This window comes from Ochotona princeps, chromosome 22 (genome assembly GCF_030435755.1).
Source record: "Ochotona princeps isolate mOchPri1 chromosome 22, mOchPri1.hap1, whole genome shotgun sequence".
NCBI lineage: Eukaryota > Metazoa > Chordata > Mammalia > Lagomorpha > Ochotonidae > Ochotona > Ochotona princeps.
In genome coordinates this window covers 19,123,424-19,138,440 of record NC_080853.1, presented here as the reverse complement: position 1 = coordinate 19,138,440, position 15,017 = coordinate 19,123,424, and the positions used below count along the sequence as shown (strand labels likewise).

General features: G+C 52.1%; 1 protein-coding gene across 1 annotated transcript in view; it reads left to right on the top strand.

Annotated features, from left to right (window-relative positions):
- ASXL1 (ASXL transcriptional regulator 1) overlaps positions 1–7,556 on the top strand; it is a 65,277-nt gene extending 57,721 nt beyond the window's left edge. The window contains exons 10-12 of the mRNA XM_058679843.1: positions 3,089–3,194; positions 3,709–4,342; positions 7,173–7,556. Coding sequence (XP_058535826.1) covers positions 3,089–3,194; positions 3,709–4,342; positions 7,173–7,424 — 992 coding nt within the window. The 3' untranslated portion in view covers positions 7,425–7,556. The remainder of the gene's footprint in view (positions 1–3,088; positions 3,195–3,708; positions 4,343–7,172) is intronic.
- The last annotated feature ends 7,461 nt before the right edge of the window (positions 7,557–15,017 follow it).

Here is a 15,017-nt window from a genome sequence, read left to right as displayed (position 1 = left end):
TGCTTGGATCCCTGCCACTGAATTGGGAGACCCTGAAGAAGTTCCTAGCTTCAGCTTGGTCCAGAGCTGGTGTTGCATGTATTTGAGGAGTGTTCCAGCAAATGGAAAAAGTTCTCTTTCTCCGTTCCCCAACTCTGCCTTTCAAATAAATAAATCCTTTAAAAAGCAAAACAAAACAACCCGGTGCCCCTGGCATGGTCTTCAGGGCAGGAATAGAGAGAGGTGACAGTGCAGCACTGCCATGCTGGGCTTCGCTGTGCTCTCCACTTAGGTGTTAGCACGTCAGCTTCTATGAAGTTCATCTGATGGGGACACTCTGGAGACAGTGTTGGGAGTAAGCAGAACTTACAGTAGAGTTGGACTCAAAATGGTGATGTTCTACAACAAAGTATACAAAGCAAAATTGGCAGAGGGAGAGGGCACGTGGACTGAGGTCCAAAGAGAGCCGGCGATGAGCTTTTGAGTGCCTCTATGCGTTCATGTGGGCACACTTCATTCCCCCAGCAGCAAGTCAAGCAACACATGTGCAGTGTCTTCTGGGGGAAATTCTTGGTATTTGAGTTTCTTTTTTAATTAATTCAATTGAGAGACAGATGTATACAACTCATGTTTACTGGTTTATTCCCCAAATATGTGCCATGGCCAGAACTGGGCCAGTCTCAGACTGGACACTGGGAGCTCAGTGCAGGACTCCCACATGGGTGGCAGAAACCCGGTTGTTTGATTCGTCTGTCCCTGATGCATTTTGGGGTTTGCATAGCAAGAGGCTGGAATTGGAAGCCAGAGCTGGGCATTGAACCTCGGACACTCTTGGATAGAATGCAGGTTTCTTTCCTTTGTTTGTTTTAAAGATTTATCTATTTATTGTCTTTAAATGATTTATTTTTATTGGAAAGTCAGGGCCTGTTGCGGTGGCCTTGCAGCTAAAGTCCTCGCCCTGCACACACTGGGATCCCATATGGGCACTGGGTTTTTTGTTTGTTTGTTTTTTAAGGTTTATTTATTTTTATTGGAAAGGCAGATGTACAGACAGGAGGAGAGACAGAGAGGAAGATCTTCCTTCCAATGGTTCACTCCCCAAGTGGCCGCAGTGGCCGGTTCCGTGCCATGCCGATCCAAAGCCAGGAGCCAGGAGCTTCTTCCTGGTTTCCCACGCAGGTGCAGGGTCCCAACACTTTAGGCCACAAGCAGGGAGCTGGATGGGAAGTGGGACTGCCAAGATTAGAAGCGGTGCCCATATGGGATCCCAGCATGTTCAAGGCGAGGACCTTAACCTGGGTCCAGGCACGGGTTCTAATCCTGGTGGCCCTACTTCCCATCCAGCTCCCGGCATCTGGCCTGGAAAAGCAGTTGAGGACACCCCAAAGCTATGGAACCCTGCTACCAGCGTAGGAGACCAGAAAGAAGCTCCTGGCTTTGGATTGGCTTAGCTCCGGCCTCTGTGGGCGCTTAGGGAGTGAATCAACGGATGGAAGCTCTTCCACTCTGTCTTTCCTCCTCTCGATATATATCTGACTTTGCAATAAAAAAGAAATAAAATCTTAAAAAAAAAAAAAATTCCCCGCTTGGGGAGTGAATCAACAGATGGAAGATCTTGCCCTCTATCTCTCCCATGTATATATCTGACTTGCAATAAAAATTTAAAAATTCTGGGCCCAGCGCAATAGCGTAGCAGCTAAAATCCTCGCCTTGAAAGCCCCGGGATCCCATATGAGTTCCGGTTCTGATCCCGGCAGCTCCACTTCCCATCCAGCTCCTACTTGTGGCCTGGGAAGGCAGTCGAGGATGGCCCAAAGCCTTGGGACCCTGCACCCATGTGGGAGACCTGGAAAGAGGTTCCTGGCTCCTGGCTTCGGATCAGCGCATCACCGGCCATTGTGGTCTCTGGGGAAGTGAATCATGGGACGGAGGATCTTTCTGTCTGTCTCTCCTCCTCTCTGTATATGTGACTTTGCAATGAAAATGGGCAAACCTTTGAAAATAAATAAACAAATAAATAAATAAAATCTTTTTTGAAGACGTCAGATTCTCCTGCGTTGGTGCAGGGGTCCCAAGGCTTTGGGCCATCCTTGACTGCTTTCCTAGGCCAGATGCAGGGAGCTGGATGGGAAGCAGGGCCGCCAGGATGAGAACCAGTGCCTGTATGGGATCCTAGTGAGTTCAAGGAAAGAACTTTAGCCTCTAGGCCACCGTGCCTTGTCCAAGATTTATTTACTATTATTTGAAAAGCAGATTCAGTGAAGAAAAAACAAAGAGATCTTCCATCTGCTGGTTCACTCAACAATGGCTGGAGCTCAGCTGGTCTGAATGTGGGAGTCAAGAGCTTCTTCCTATCTCCCGAGCAGGCACAGGGACTCAAGGATTTGGAGCATCCAGGACACGAATCGGCACCCATGTGGGATGCTGGTGCCACAGGGTGGAGGATTAGCTGGTTGAGCGCACCACTGGCCCCATGGGATGCGGGTTTCTTAAACATCTGCCCTCAGGCTCAGAATTTTTTACTAGTGTAGAAAGTCACTGCCTGTTGCATACCTGAATTCCAGGTACCTGACAGCAAAACGGGTTCGAGATAAACCTTGTTTGTGTAAACATAGGCATGGTAAGCCACTCATCAGACAAGGCAGAAGGAGCTCTGGGACATTCAAGTTCCCAAATGTCCACTGGAGGCTGTCTTTGTAAACAGGGCTTTTACAGGGTAGGCCTTCGAGCTTGCCTCTGGTAACTGATCTCTGTCTAGGGAGTAAGTATCATTCCTGTCTGTGTTCACCATTCAGCCTTTACAGTCAGTGAGTTGTGACGCTCATATCGAGTGCCTGGCTCAACTCCCAGCTGCTCCTGAGACAGGCGATGGACGGCTCAGGGCCCTGGCCCCTGCCACCTATGGGAATCCTGGATGGAGGGTGTTAAGGACTTGGAGGATGACCCATTGAATGGAAAAGCTCTTTCTGCTTTTCAAATACAGTGAAAATAAATAAATGTAAATAAGATAATAAAACCATGTGTAATACAACTTAGAGGACTTGATTCTTCATAGTACAGATTGTCTTATGTATAAATGTACTCACTAGAAATGTTTGTTTTCATCTAGGTGAATTCACTCATGAGATGCAAGTCAGGATACGGCAGGAAATGGAGAAGGAGAAGAAGGTAGAACAATGGAAAGAAAAGTTCTTTGAAGACTACTATGGACAGAAGTAAGGCGCTTGGTGTTTTAAATCCTGGCTTGGCCTATGGAGGGGGTGGAGGCAGATGGTTTCAGAGTACAGTGAGGCCAAAGGGAGATCAGTATTATTTGGGGCGAGGGGGAGAATTGCATGTGTATGCAGCAAGTTCAGACTTGTCATTATTCCCTTCAAAGTACCTGCCATTAATGTAGCATGTACACCAAGGAAAGATGATCGGTCATGTAGAGATGCAAGTGGGTGAGATGATGAGCGTTGGTGATTATCAAATAGCATGGTATCTTAAGGGATTTGTGCATCCATGGGTTTCAGGACCTGAGGGGGACCAGGGCCTGTGCTGCTGTGCTGGGCAGGAATGCAGCAATGGTGAGGATTTGTGTCAGTTAGCTTCATGCCAGGCAGACTAAGGCTGACACACATGGTTTGGTGTGGTTTATTCTGTGGAATCTATCTGGATGCAAACTATTCATAATAAAGGAAAAAGTGCCCTTTCTGGCCTGTCACTGATGTGTGAATTGGTTTGCAGGTTAGGACTGACCAAAGAAGAATCATTGCAGCAGAATGTGGGCCAGGAGGAGGCTGATGCCAACAGCAGCTCGCGGGTCCCAGGGGAATTGGCCCGGTCACAGAGGGGTCCGGCAACCCGACAACGCGACGGGCATTTTAAGAGACGGTCTCGGCCAGACCTCCGAGCTAGGGCCCGAAGGAACCTGTACAAAAAGCAGGAGCCAGAAGAAGCAGCGGTCGCTAAAGATGCCAAGTCTGTTTTGCCTGATGTCCCACTCTGCAAGGATGGGGAAGCTAAGGCAGACTCGGCAGGAGTGAGCAGTGCCCCACTGCTGGGCACCACCTCCCCGGCGCCCGACCCAGAGGGGCCCCGATGCCCAAGTGAGTCTCTGGCTGCTCGTGTCCAGCCTGAGCTGGACAGCGCAACACAAGCCTCTACGTCTCCAGACCGAGTTCCCAACTTGTCTCAGGAGGCTGTGGACCAGGAGCCCAAGGACCAGAAGAGGAAGTCCTTTGAGCAGGCAGCCTCTGCGTCCTTTCCCGAAAAGAAGCCCCGGCTGGAAGACCGTCAGTCCTTTCGTAACACAATTGCAAGTGGTCACACCGAGAAGCCACAGCCCACTAAAGAGGAGCCCAAAGTCCCGCCCATCCGGGTAGGAGCCCCTTGGATTCCTGGCCACCAGATTCGCTTGGCAGGTCATGAGATTGTAGAGCCCTTCTGCTGGGCAGGCGCCCCTGAGGCCCGTGGGTCATTTATGTGTGATCACGGAGCTTCTTCCAAGGGAGGGTTTCTTTCTTTTTTTCTTTTAAAGATTTATTCATTTTTATTACAAAGTCAGATACACAGAGAGGAGGAAAGACAGAGAGGAAGATCTTCCGTCCGATGATTCACTCCCCAAGTGAGCCGCAACGGCCGGTGCTGTGCCAATCCAAAGCCAGGAGCCTGGAACTTTTTCCTGGTCTCCCACGCGGGTGCAGTGTCCCAATGCATTGGGCCGTCCTCAACTGCTTTCCCAGGCCACAAGCAGGGAGCTGGATGGGAAAGTGGAGCTGCTGGGATTAGAACCGGCGCCCATATGGGATCCCAGCATGTTCAAGGCGGGAACTTTAGCAGGTAGGCCATCATGCCGGGCCCAAGGGAGGTTTTCTTGAGACACAAGACCTAAAGGTGAAGGGAATAAGAGTCTTTCCTTCTAACCTTTTTTTCCTTTACTATAGAGCTCAGATTTCTAGGGTTTTCATTTGATTTACTTATTAATATTTTGATTTGAGAGGTGAAGGAAGCGTGCTCTCATGCACTAGGTCATTCCCCCAGTGTCTACACTCACTGGGGCCACCCGGGAGCTCAGGCCAGGTCCCTCATGTAGGTAACAGGGACACAGTTGAGCCATCACTTTTGCCTCCCAGGGTCCGTACTTAGCAAGAAGCTGGGTCAGAAGCCAGAGCCAAGATGGAACCCAGGCACCCCAAGGTGTTCTGTAACTGTCGAGTTTGTGGGGTTTTTTTGTTTGTTTGTTTGTTTTTTTAAAGATTTATTTATTTTATTACATCCAGATATACACAGAGGAGGAGAGACAGAGAGGAAGATCTTCCATCCGATAATTCACTCCCAAGTGAGCCGCAACGGGCCGGTGCTGTGCCGATCCAAAGCCGGGAGCCAGGAACCTCTTCTGGGTCTCCCATTTGGGTGCAGTGTCCCAATGCATTGGGCCGTCCTCGACTGCTTTCCCAGGCCACAAGCAGGGAGCTGGATGGGAAATGGAGCTGTCGGGAGTAGAACCGGCGCCCATATGGGATCCCGGGGCTTTCAAGGTGAGGACTTTAGCTGCTAGGCCACGCCGCCCAAGTTTGTGGGTTTTTAAGTCTTTCATTAGGTATTGTCAAATTCTTTTCTATGGGGGCCCGGCGGCATGGCCTAGCAGCTAAAGTCCTCACCTTGAAAGCCCCGGGATCCCATATGGGCGCCGGTTCTACTCCCGACAGCTCCATTTCCCATCCAGCTCCCTGCTTGTGGCCTGGGAAAGCAGTCGAGGATGGCCCAATGCATTGGGACACTGCACCCAAATGGGAGACCCAGAAGAGGTTCCTGGCTCCCGGCTTTGGATCGGCACAGCACCGGCCCGTTGCGGCTCACTTGGGAGTGAATTATCGGATGGAAGATCTTCCTCTCTGTCTCTCCTCCTCTGTGTATATCTGGATGTAATAAAATAAATAAATCTTTAAAAAAAAAATTCTTTTCTATGGATACTTGTAGGCCTGGTGGAAATGAAGTCTTAAAGTGTGGCATATAACTATGCTTGAATAGAACCTTAGTTGTTTGTATTTTAAGATTTTTATTTGAAAGGCAGATTTTACAGAAAGAAAAGGAAAAACAAAGAGATCCTCCATTCACATTTGGGGTTCACTCCCCAAATGACCACAGTGGCTAGTGCTTGGCTAGTCTGAAGCCAGGAACCAGGAGCTTCTTCTGGGTCTCCCACATGGATGCAGGGTCCCAAGGCTTTGAGCCATCCTCTGCTGCTTTTGCTTTCCCAGGCCATAAATTGGAAGTGGAATAGCTAGGACCCAAACCAGTGCCCATATAGGATGCCAACACCATAGGCAAAGGCTTAGTGTACTATGCCATAGTGCTGGCCCCTAGACACTTAAAAAATGGTACCATGCTCAGCCATTTTACTATTTAATTCTTATTAATGTTTTTCAAGATTTGCTGTATTGGGCCCAGCGCAATAGTGTAGCAGTTAAAATCCTTGCCTTGTGCATGCCAGGATCTCATATGGGTGCTGGTTTTAATCCCGGCAGTCCCGCTTCCCATCCAGCTCCCTGCTTGTGGCCTGGGAAAGCAGTCGAGGATGGCCCAGAGTGTTGGGACCCTGCACCTGCGTGGGAAACCAGGAAGAAGCTCCTGGCTCCTGGCTTTGGGTTGGCTCAGGTCCAGCCATTGTGGCTGCTTGGGGAGTGAACCATTGGAAGGAAGATCTTCCTCTCTGTCTCTCCTCCTCTCTGTCTCCTCCTCCTCTGTCTCTCCTCTCATCTGCCTTTCCAATAAAAATAAATGAATCTTTAAAAAAAAAGATATGCTGTATTTGCAGGGCGGAGCTATACAGGACAGAAATCTTCTATCTGCTTGTTCTGATAGATGTGTCTATCAGAAGCCAGGAGCTTCTTTCTGGGTCTCTAGCCATTCTCAGCTGCTTTCCCACACCATAAAGCAGGGAGCTAGATGGGAAGTAGAGGAGTAGTAGGGACACAAACGACTGCCATATGGGATGTTGTTGCCTCAAGCAGAGGCTTAGCCTAATCGCCTATGCCCCAGCACTGGCCCCAGATCATTACTTTTCTTCTTCTTTTATTTTTTAAAGAAAATTACTTGATCCTTTAGGCCATGGACTCTTGAACTAGTGGAATCTAAATTCTGCTTTACACTTCAAAGGTCAGGAAGGTCACCCCATTAAAATTGTCTTCTCAATTCTTTTCTTGCAGATTCAACTTTCACGCATCAAACCACCCTGGGTGGTTAAAGGTCAGCCCACTTACCAGATATGCCCCCGGATCGTCCCTGTCACGGGGTCCTCCAGCCGGGGCTGGACTGGCCCCAGGACCCTCACAGACATTAAAGCCTGTGCCGGCCAGGCCCCAGGGGCGAGAGGCCACCACTGCCATCGAGAGGCGGCCACCACTGCCATCGGAGGGGGGGGGTGGCCCGGGTGGAGGTGGCGGAGGGGCCACCGATGAGGGAGGCGGCAGAGACAGCAGCGGTGGTGATGGTGGTGAGGCCTGTGGCCAGTCTGGCCCCAGCGGAGCCCCAGGCAGTCCTGGAAAGCGTGCGTCAGATCTACAGCGAGCACAACTACTGCCGCCTTGTCCTCTGACTGGGGACCGTGCCCATGCCCACACTGGCACTGCCTTGTCCAGAGCCGGGCGAGAGAAGGAGAGCTGCCATCTGCGCAGGGGCCCAAGCATACTCCCACGGGAGATCGAAGATGCTCCTCAGCTCCCTGTTGCTCCCACTGGTGACCAGCCTTGCCAGGCTTCACCCCCACTCTCCTCCCAGACACTGGTAGCTGAGAGCTTAGTGGAGCACCCTCAGTTGCCTGCAGGTGTCCGAGTGGAACACGAGTCTGGGACCACTGCCTGGGCAGAGTGTGAGAAGGAGCAAGGAACCACCATCACTCCTGGGAGTAGGCCCACTGCATCTGTAATGGAAGGTGCCCTGTGCGGAGGAGAAGCTGAGCAGGCTGGCAGCAGTGAGTCCACCTGGGAGGATCCTGTGTGCAGGTCCCCGGGTGCCACACCTGAATTGCCCTTGGCTGACTGCCCACAGAACAGAGCCTTCGATGACCAATTGGGACTTGATGACTTGAGCCCACCCAGGAGGGAAGGGCCCTCCTGCCAAGCTAGTAGGAAAGCTGAGACTCCTGTTTGTGGCAGCACTGCCTCATGGTTGCCTGTCCCCAGTGGTGAGGAGTGTGTGAAGCAACCTGTGCCAGGGTGCAGAGCCGATGCAATGTCTGGTGAGGCCCGGAGCCGAGAGGAGTGGGAGAAAGCTGCCCCAGGGGGGCTGACGGCAGAGGAGGGACTAGGTCCGCCTGCCAGCCTGCCTTCACTCTGGACGTGTCAACCTCAAGGGGCCTCTGGCGGCTCTGGCAGCAACGGCAAGCAGGTTGCTGTTGATAGGGCTTCAGAGCCACTGCTCGTTTCCAGCTTGAGTCCCCACAGTGAATCCACAGACACAGCCTCTGATGTTGAAGGCCCCCTTTCTGAGGACAGCAGTGATGCAGACACGAGAGAAACCCCAGGGACTAAGAGAGCCTCAGTGGGCCAGGAGGAGAACCATGACTGGAGCCAGTGTGCACCACTGCCCAAGGGCAGCGCTGACCTGAGTGTGGCCACAAGGACCCATGGAGTGGCTGCTGCCCGCAGCTGGGTGTCTCGAGTGTGTGCTGGCCCCCAGAAGATGGCAGACTCTCTGCTCTTGGCCAGTACCGAGTTTCAGCCGAGGCCTGTGTGCCTGGCCAGGCCGGGTTCCTCCATGGAGCTCACCAACCCACTTGTGATGCAGTTGCTACAGGGTAACTTGCCCCTGGAGAAGATCCTGCCTTCAGTCCAAGGAGGCAGCAGCAAGCCAGAGGCCCCACAGATCCTGCCTGAGCAGGACCCTGGGGAAGTCAGCGGCCCAAGAAGCAGAAGTCCCTCACGGGCTTGGAAGGAGTCTGTTGAAGCAGGCCAAGGGCTCGCCAGCTTGGGGACTGCTGTCCTGTCTGGAACACCCCACGTCACCAAGTCAGTCCCCAACTTCAGTTCCTTACATCCAGTGACTTCTGGGAAACTGGAAGAAATGGATTCCAAAGAGCAGTTCTCTTCCTGTAGTGTTGGGGACCAGAAGAAGATTTGTGACGATCCCCACTGTGGTTCTAATGCTGCTCCAGGCCGAGGTCCAGGAGACCACACTACCTCGAGAACGCCTTGCTTCTCTCCTCCGAGTATGACCCGCTTCACTGCAGAGCAGGCCACCTGGGCCCTGGGTGAACAGAACAATGTTGGAGGCCAAGGGAAGAAACTCTTTGGCTCCAGGAATGCGGCTGCAACTCTTCAAGGCCCTCGGCCTGTGGACTTGACCCCGCTGCCTGGCGGGGTTCCTCCAGTTTTTCCTGGTAGGAAGCTGACACTGAGCAAAAACTCTGTGTCTGGTGGAGTTGAGGCTGTAAGGGAGGACTGGGCTCCGAAGCCACCACCTGCCGTTGCTGGCAACATCAAGCAGGAGAAGCCTGTTGGAGGGGGTCCCCTCAAGGCCGACGCTGAGAACAGGAAAGTTGCCGGGCACAGTCCTCTGGAACTGGTGGGACACTTGCAAGGGATGCCCTTTGTCATGGACCTGCCATTCTGGAAATTACCCCGAGAGCCGGGCAAAGGGCTCAACCAGCCTCTGGAGCCTTCTTCCATCCCCTCCCAACTCAACATCAAGCAGGCTTTTTATGGGAAGCTTTCTAAACTCCAGCTAAGTTCCACCAGCTTTAATTACTCCGCCAGCTCTCCCACCTTCCCTAAAGGCCTTGCTGGAAGTGTGGTGCAACTGAGCCACAAAGCCAATTTTGGTGCAAGCCACAGTGCATCACTCTCCTTGCAAATGTTCACTGATAGCAGCACGGTGGAAAGCATCTCACTGCAGTGTGCATGCAGCCTGAAAGCCATGATTATGTGCCAAGGCTGTGGTGCATTCTGTCACGATGACTGCATTGGACCCTCAAAGCTCTGTGTATTGTGCCTTGTGGTGAGATAATAAATTATGGCCATGGGAAAAAAATGTATATTTAGTGTTTGTATTTTGATAATGGTTGATATTCTATCATTGATCTAATAGACTATCTAGGCAAGAGCACTCTTGCTTCTTTTTGAAATTTATTGTGCTGAAGCCCTCTGTCCCTTGCCAATCCTTCTGGTTTTGCCAGAGGGAATTCCTAGGGGGCGTCTCCTGGGGCTGCCTGAGGCCAGCCAGCCTGAGCCCTCTCCACCCCTGCCTGAGGTGGCCCAGGATGCCTGCCTCACACTGGGCGGCACTGACTTGAAACTGAGGCCAGAGATGGGTCTCCACGCAGGGAACTCACCTTCCTGAGCCCATCAGAAATGTCAGTCTTCCACTGCCCCTCCCTGCCATCTTCTGTGCTACAACTTTGTTTAGTGAGGTGATGGTAAGGGAAGCCAGCACAGGGATTAAGGAACTGCCTGCTCTGCCCACCAGGGGGCTCGAGTGGCTGCTGATGCACCGTCAGGGCCCAGCACTGAGTCATGTGTGGGTGACAGATCCCGTTTGACCATTGGTTCTGTTGCTGCAGCTAGTTTGGAATTTCTTTCTGAACCACTTGCTGGCCCATGGGGGTTCTTTCAGAACCTTAAATATCCCTGTTGGGATCCTGGGGTTGGGGAATGGAGTTGTGTGCTGTGACAGTGCACACCTCAAGAGCCGCCTGTCCCAGTGTTAGCAGACGAATTCCTCTTCCACACATACCTACTTCTTGGACTCTGGATGTGGATCCTCTCCATGCACTTGTGTATGTGAAAGTCATTTTACATTTCAAAGCAGTGTGTTTCTTATTTTTATATTTTTAACTCTTCAATGTATAAAGTGAACCTTTGGCTTCTGTAAGTATGCTCTATGCACCTCTGATGTTTGATCATGTATTTATATGTTGTACACAGTACAACCGGTTCTGTAAATGGATGTATTGTACAGAGAACAAGAACGTCTCTTCCTTACTTGACGTTGTTGGCATCATTGCGTTCAAGTGCTGTGAGTTCCTCCTCCTGCTCCCCTGTCATCAGGGCTTCAGTGCTGTGCTGCCTTGCATAACCAGGAAGCCAAGCCACCTGGCTGGTGACAGGCCAGGGTGGCCCAAGGGTGTCAACCCACGTGCACACTGCTGAGCAGACGTGTCCTGCTCCCTCTTCCTCGCTGCTTCTCTGGCCTTTACTGGCTGCTTGCTGCCGTGGATGGTCAATGCTACTGGATTCCTGGGTGAGTTTCTTGCTCAGTCCCCACACTAGGCCTTCCAGATACGGCCCTTGGGTCACCTCTTGTCACAGCAATATGTGGGCCTGCCCTCCCCTGGGGGCCACAGGGCTTCTTTGGAGCTGCCTTGTCTTCCTACTCTCCCTGCGAGCAGGTGTCCCTGTGTCCATCTGCCCTCTCCCTGCGTCCTGCCTTATGTTAGTGTCTTGACCTGCTGCGAAGTTGAGGCTGCTCATTGAACCCAGGTCTCCGTTGTGTGAGTGCCTGTCTGAGGTATGAGATTTGCGTGGCTCGGCGTATCTCACTTTACCTCAAAGGCTTCTCTGTGCCCTCTCCCTCACCCCCCGTTAATTTCTGCGTGGCATTTTTTCACCTGAAGTACAAATGAGAAGTTAAATAGTGTTGGCTGTGCCAGCATTAGAACATTCCCTTTCTTCCTTCTGTTGTAGCCCTTGCGGGTGCAGTGGGGTGCTGGTCTGGCCCATGGAGCCACTCAGAGAAGCACTGCTCTTGTATGTTTCATGGTATTGAAAAAATAAACCTGTACAACCTGCATTGTGGCGTCCGTGATCTTGCATGGCTGCCTGTTGGTGTGGGAAGCTGAAATTGACATGGTGTAGAACTGACGGGGGTATTGAGTGTCTGCTCGGCTCCGTGCTGTCCCACAGCGTCCTCTGGGAAAGTCTGGTCAGAAGGATGATGGATGTCAGCTCTGCGCTCCTTGCAGCTGGTCGGAACTGTACAAGCTTGGCATTGCACGAACAGGAAGTGAGGATCTGAAAGTGACGCAAGTGCAGCAACGGTGAGTGAGCCTCTGAGCTGTTCTCTCCCCAGACTACCCACAACCCCCAAGACTGCCTGTGGGAGGTGTGTGGGAGGTAACTAGATGTGGCTCTGTGAGAGAGAGGGGCTGCAGGGAGTGGTTTCTATGGAGGCCTTAAATGTGACTATCTGGCAGTGTGTGCACCTGCTTGAGGACCAGACAGAAGAGAGAGGAAGCGTGTTTGCAGTCACTCACTTAAGGTTAGAGGAAATACACAGCGTGGGCCCAGCTGCACAACCTGAGCCTTTGGAGGCTGGGTGGCCACCTGGTGGTGGTCATAGGTACTTGTGCCTTTGTGTCCCAGGCCCTGTTTGCCCATGGCTGTGAAAGGTGCTAGAACCTAGGACTTGGACCTTGCCTGGCTGGCCCATCCTGTCTCCTCAGGGAGGCAGGAAGAGTGTGGTAGGGTGGAGGGCTGGTTCCCCAGGGAACCTCCTTCCCCTGTCTGCCAACTGTCTTGGTTGTGCCAGGCCACTTGGAATACATTTCCTGCTGTCAAGTGAGCAGTACCTCCTAGGAGATGGCTTAGTGACTCTTGGATGAAGACAGCTGCAGCAAAGTGGATTTGCTGTAAGAGGGTGCAGCGGGCTGTGAAGCCGACCTGTGAGCTTTGGGATCCTGAGCTGAGTGTTCGGTGCAGGAGGCTTCTTTGACTCTTGGTTGAATGGGGAAGGAAACGTGGACTGTGACAATGGTATTGTTTTGCTGGCTGGGACATCTGTCTGCCCTGGAGGAGGTGAGACCTGGCTAGTGAGGGCTGTATATGTGCTAGACAGAGCAGTTTGCAGCCACTGGGGTCTCCCAGGAGCAGCCCTTGTTACCCTTGCCAGGGGTACTGTGAAACCACTGCAGGGATGGACTTTGCAACCTCTACCAGGAGAACAGCACTCATGCCACCTATGTGTGCACAAGCTGAAAGCTTGGAGTGAAGGGCTCCAATAATGTAGGATGCCAGGGGTGGGGTTGTGCAAGGTAGCTGCAGGCAAGACTCCGGACTGAGTATGACGGTGGCATTCCTGGCTTTGAGTGGATAATGTGGATAATTAAGTATGGCATACGAATACCATTATAATATCCAAATGGTCCTTGGCAGGGAAAAGGGTGACTGTGTGGTGCAGTGGTGAATGCTGCTGTCTGCAGGGGAACTGAGCCTGTGCAGTCTCTTCCCGGGGGAAGCACTCCTGGAAGATGTCCTCGCCTGTCCCAGGCAGCTGGGGCTTCTCCTTCCAGAACTCCTGAGTAAACGTAAGCCGGGTGGGTTTGGACATAAGGTTGCCCAGGAGGAGCTAGACCTCTGAAGATTCTGCATAGGCTTGCTGCGGCTTCTAGGCTCCAGAGTGCATTTTGGGTTTCTTGAAAAAGGCGTGGATGTGTGTCCGCTATTCCTACGCCCAGGCAAGGAAGGTTTGCCTGTTGTGTGCCAAGTCTGTTTTTGCTCGTTGCCAAGAGGGGACAGATGTGTGTCTGTGTTGGCTGCACTGGTCTGCAGCCGCATGTAAAACCAGACGGGGGTAAGCCACTCCTTTTCCTCCCTCAAGCATTTTTCCCAGAAATCCCATTGCAGCTGTATCTTTGCTGTGGAGGTAAGTGCATGCATGGGGGGCCGTGTTCTGGAATATTCCCAGGCCCACAGCGAATCGACAGTGATCATTTTGGTAGAACGAGGCCTGCTGGGTTGCTGCAGCACCTGCCCTTGGCGCAAGGCTCCAGACTGCTGGCCCTTGCCAGTGGTCTCTTGAACTCGCGCATTTGGCTATTGCACAGACTTTGCATTGTTAATCAGAGTTCTTGGGATGGTGTGAGAAAAACAGGTTTAGTAACTGCTGTGCAACCACATTCAAGGTCAGGCCTGAAAGTGTTCCCAATCCCCACAGTGGTTCTTAAGCCTGTAACAGGCAGGGAAGTCCCAGTCACAATCCTCAAACTGAGCCTAAGTCTGGATAATGAAAACGCAGACTCGGCCAGGGGCCCCCTGGAAAGACCCTTTTGTGTCGGTAGCATGGGTTAGAGGTGGTCCGGGTTGTCAGGTGGCTCTGTGGTGTGTGGGGGTATGTTAGGGTTGCTGCAAGGCTTCCAGTGGCACTGGTAACCAGTGAACCCCGGGAGACTTGGCGCCTGCCCTTTCTCACAGGTTGGACATCTTGCTAGTCAGCCAGGTAAGGGTCAGGAGAAGGCTGGCTCTCTCACACAGCTAGGGGGAGAAGGGGTGGGGCTGCCCGTGGCCTGACACGTGGAAGCCAAGCACCGAGTTTGTCGTTCAGTGTTTATTAAGTAGATTCAGTCTTATATATGATATACAGTTCAAAAGGAAAAGGATTCCACATACTTAAGAAATCAGTGCATTTAGCAAGTAATACCATGGAAATACAGCTCGATTAACAGCTCATTGGTCTTGTTAAGTGGGGGAGAGGAGGTGGCCTGTGCCAGTCATTTCACAAACAAAACAGTTGAGTCGCATCACAGAGAAGACACGTGCTAAGAATTAAAATATTAAGCCACGTTTACCGGAAAAACTCACTATAGAGAACACAAATCGCTTATCTAGAAAGTGTCGAGGAGGAAGGCCTCACCTGCTTAGAAGAGCCACATTAAGTTGCATAGGTGCGTATCTGTAAAAATATAATTTAGAGGTGACGCCATCAACTCGGTCCCCACAGGAAGGTGCTGCCAGCCACTGCCGGCCTTCAATGCCATATGCTTACCAAGAGCCAGCCACTTCAGGGCAAGCAGCAGCAGCTTGGCTCACACACGCACTTGAGCTTTGTCTAATTAAGCCAGGGGCTTCACCACCCCACAGGTTGTACCCAAGTCCTCGTTGGCTTGATCCTGAAGGCCACAGAGTGACCTGCCGTGCTGCTGGAGAACGGGGCCCCCATCCTCCCTCCTCCTGGCCCGGCCACTGCGCCGCTAAGTGCTGCGTGGCATTGAGTGTGGGGTGGTTTTCTCTTTAGGTGGAAACACAGGTAAGTGAGAGGTTTTGTTTCGTGGCTCTGCTAAG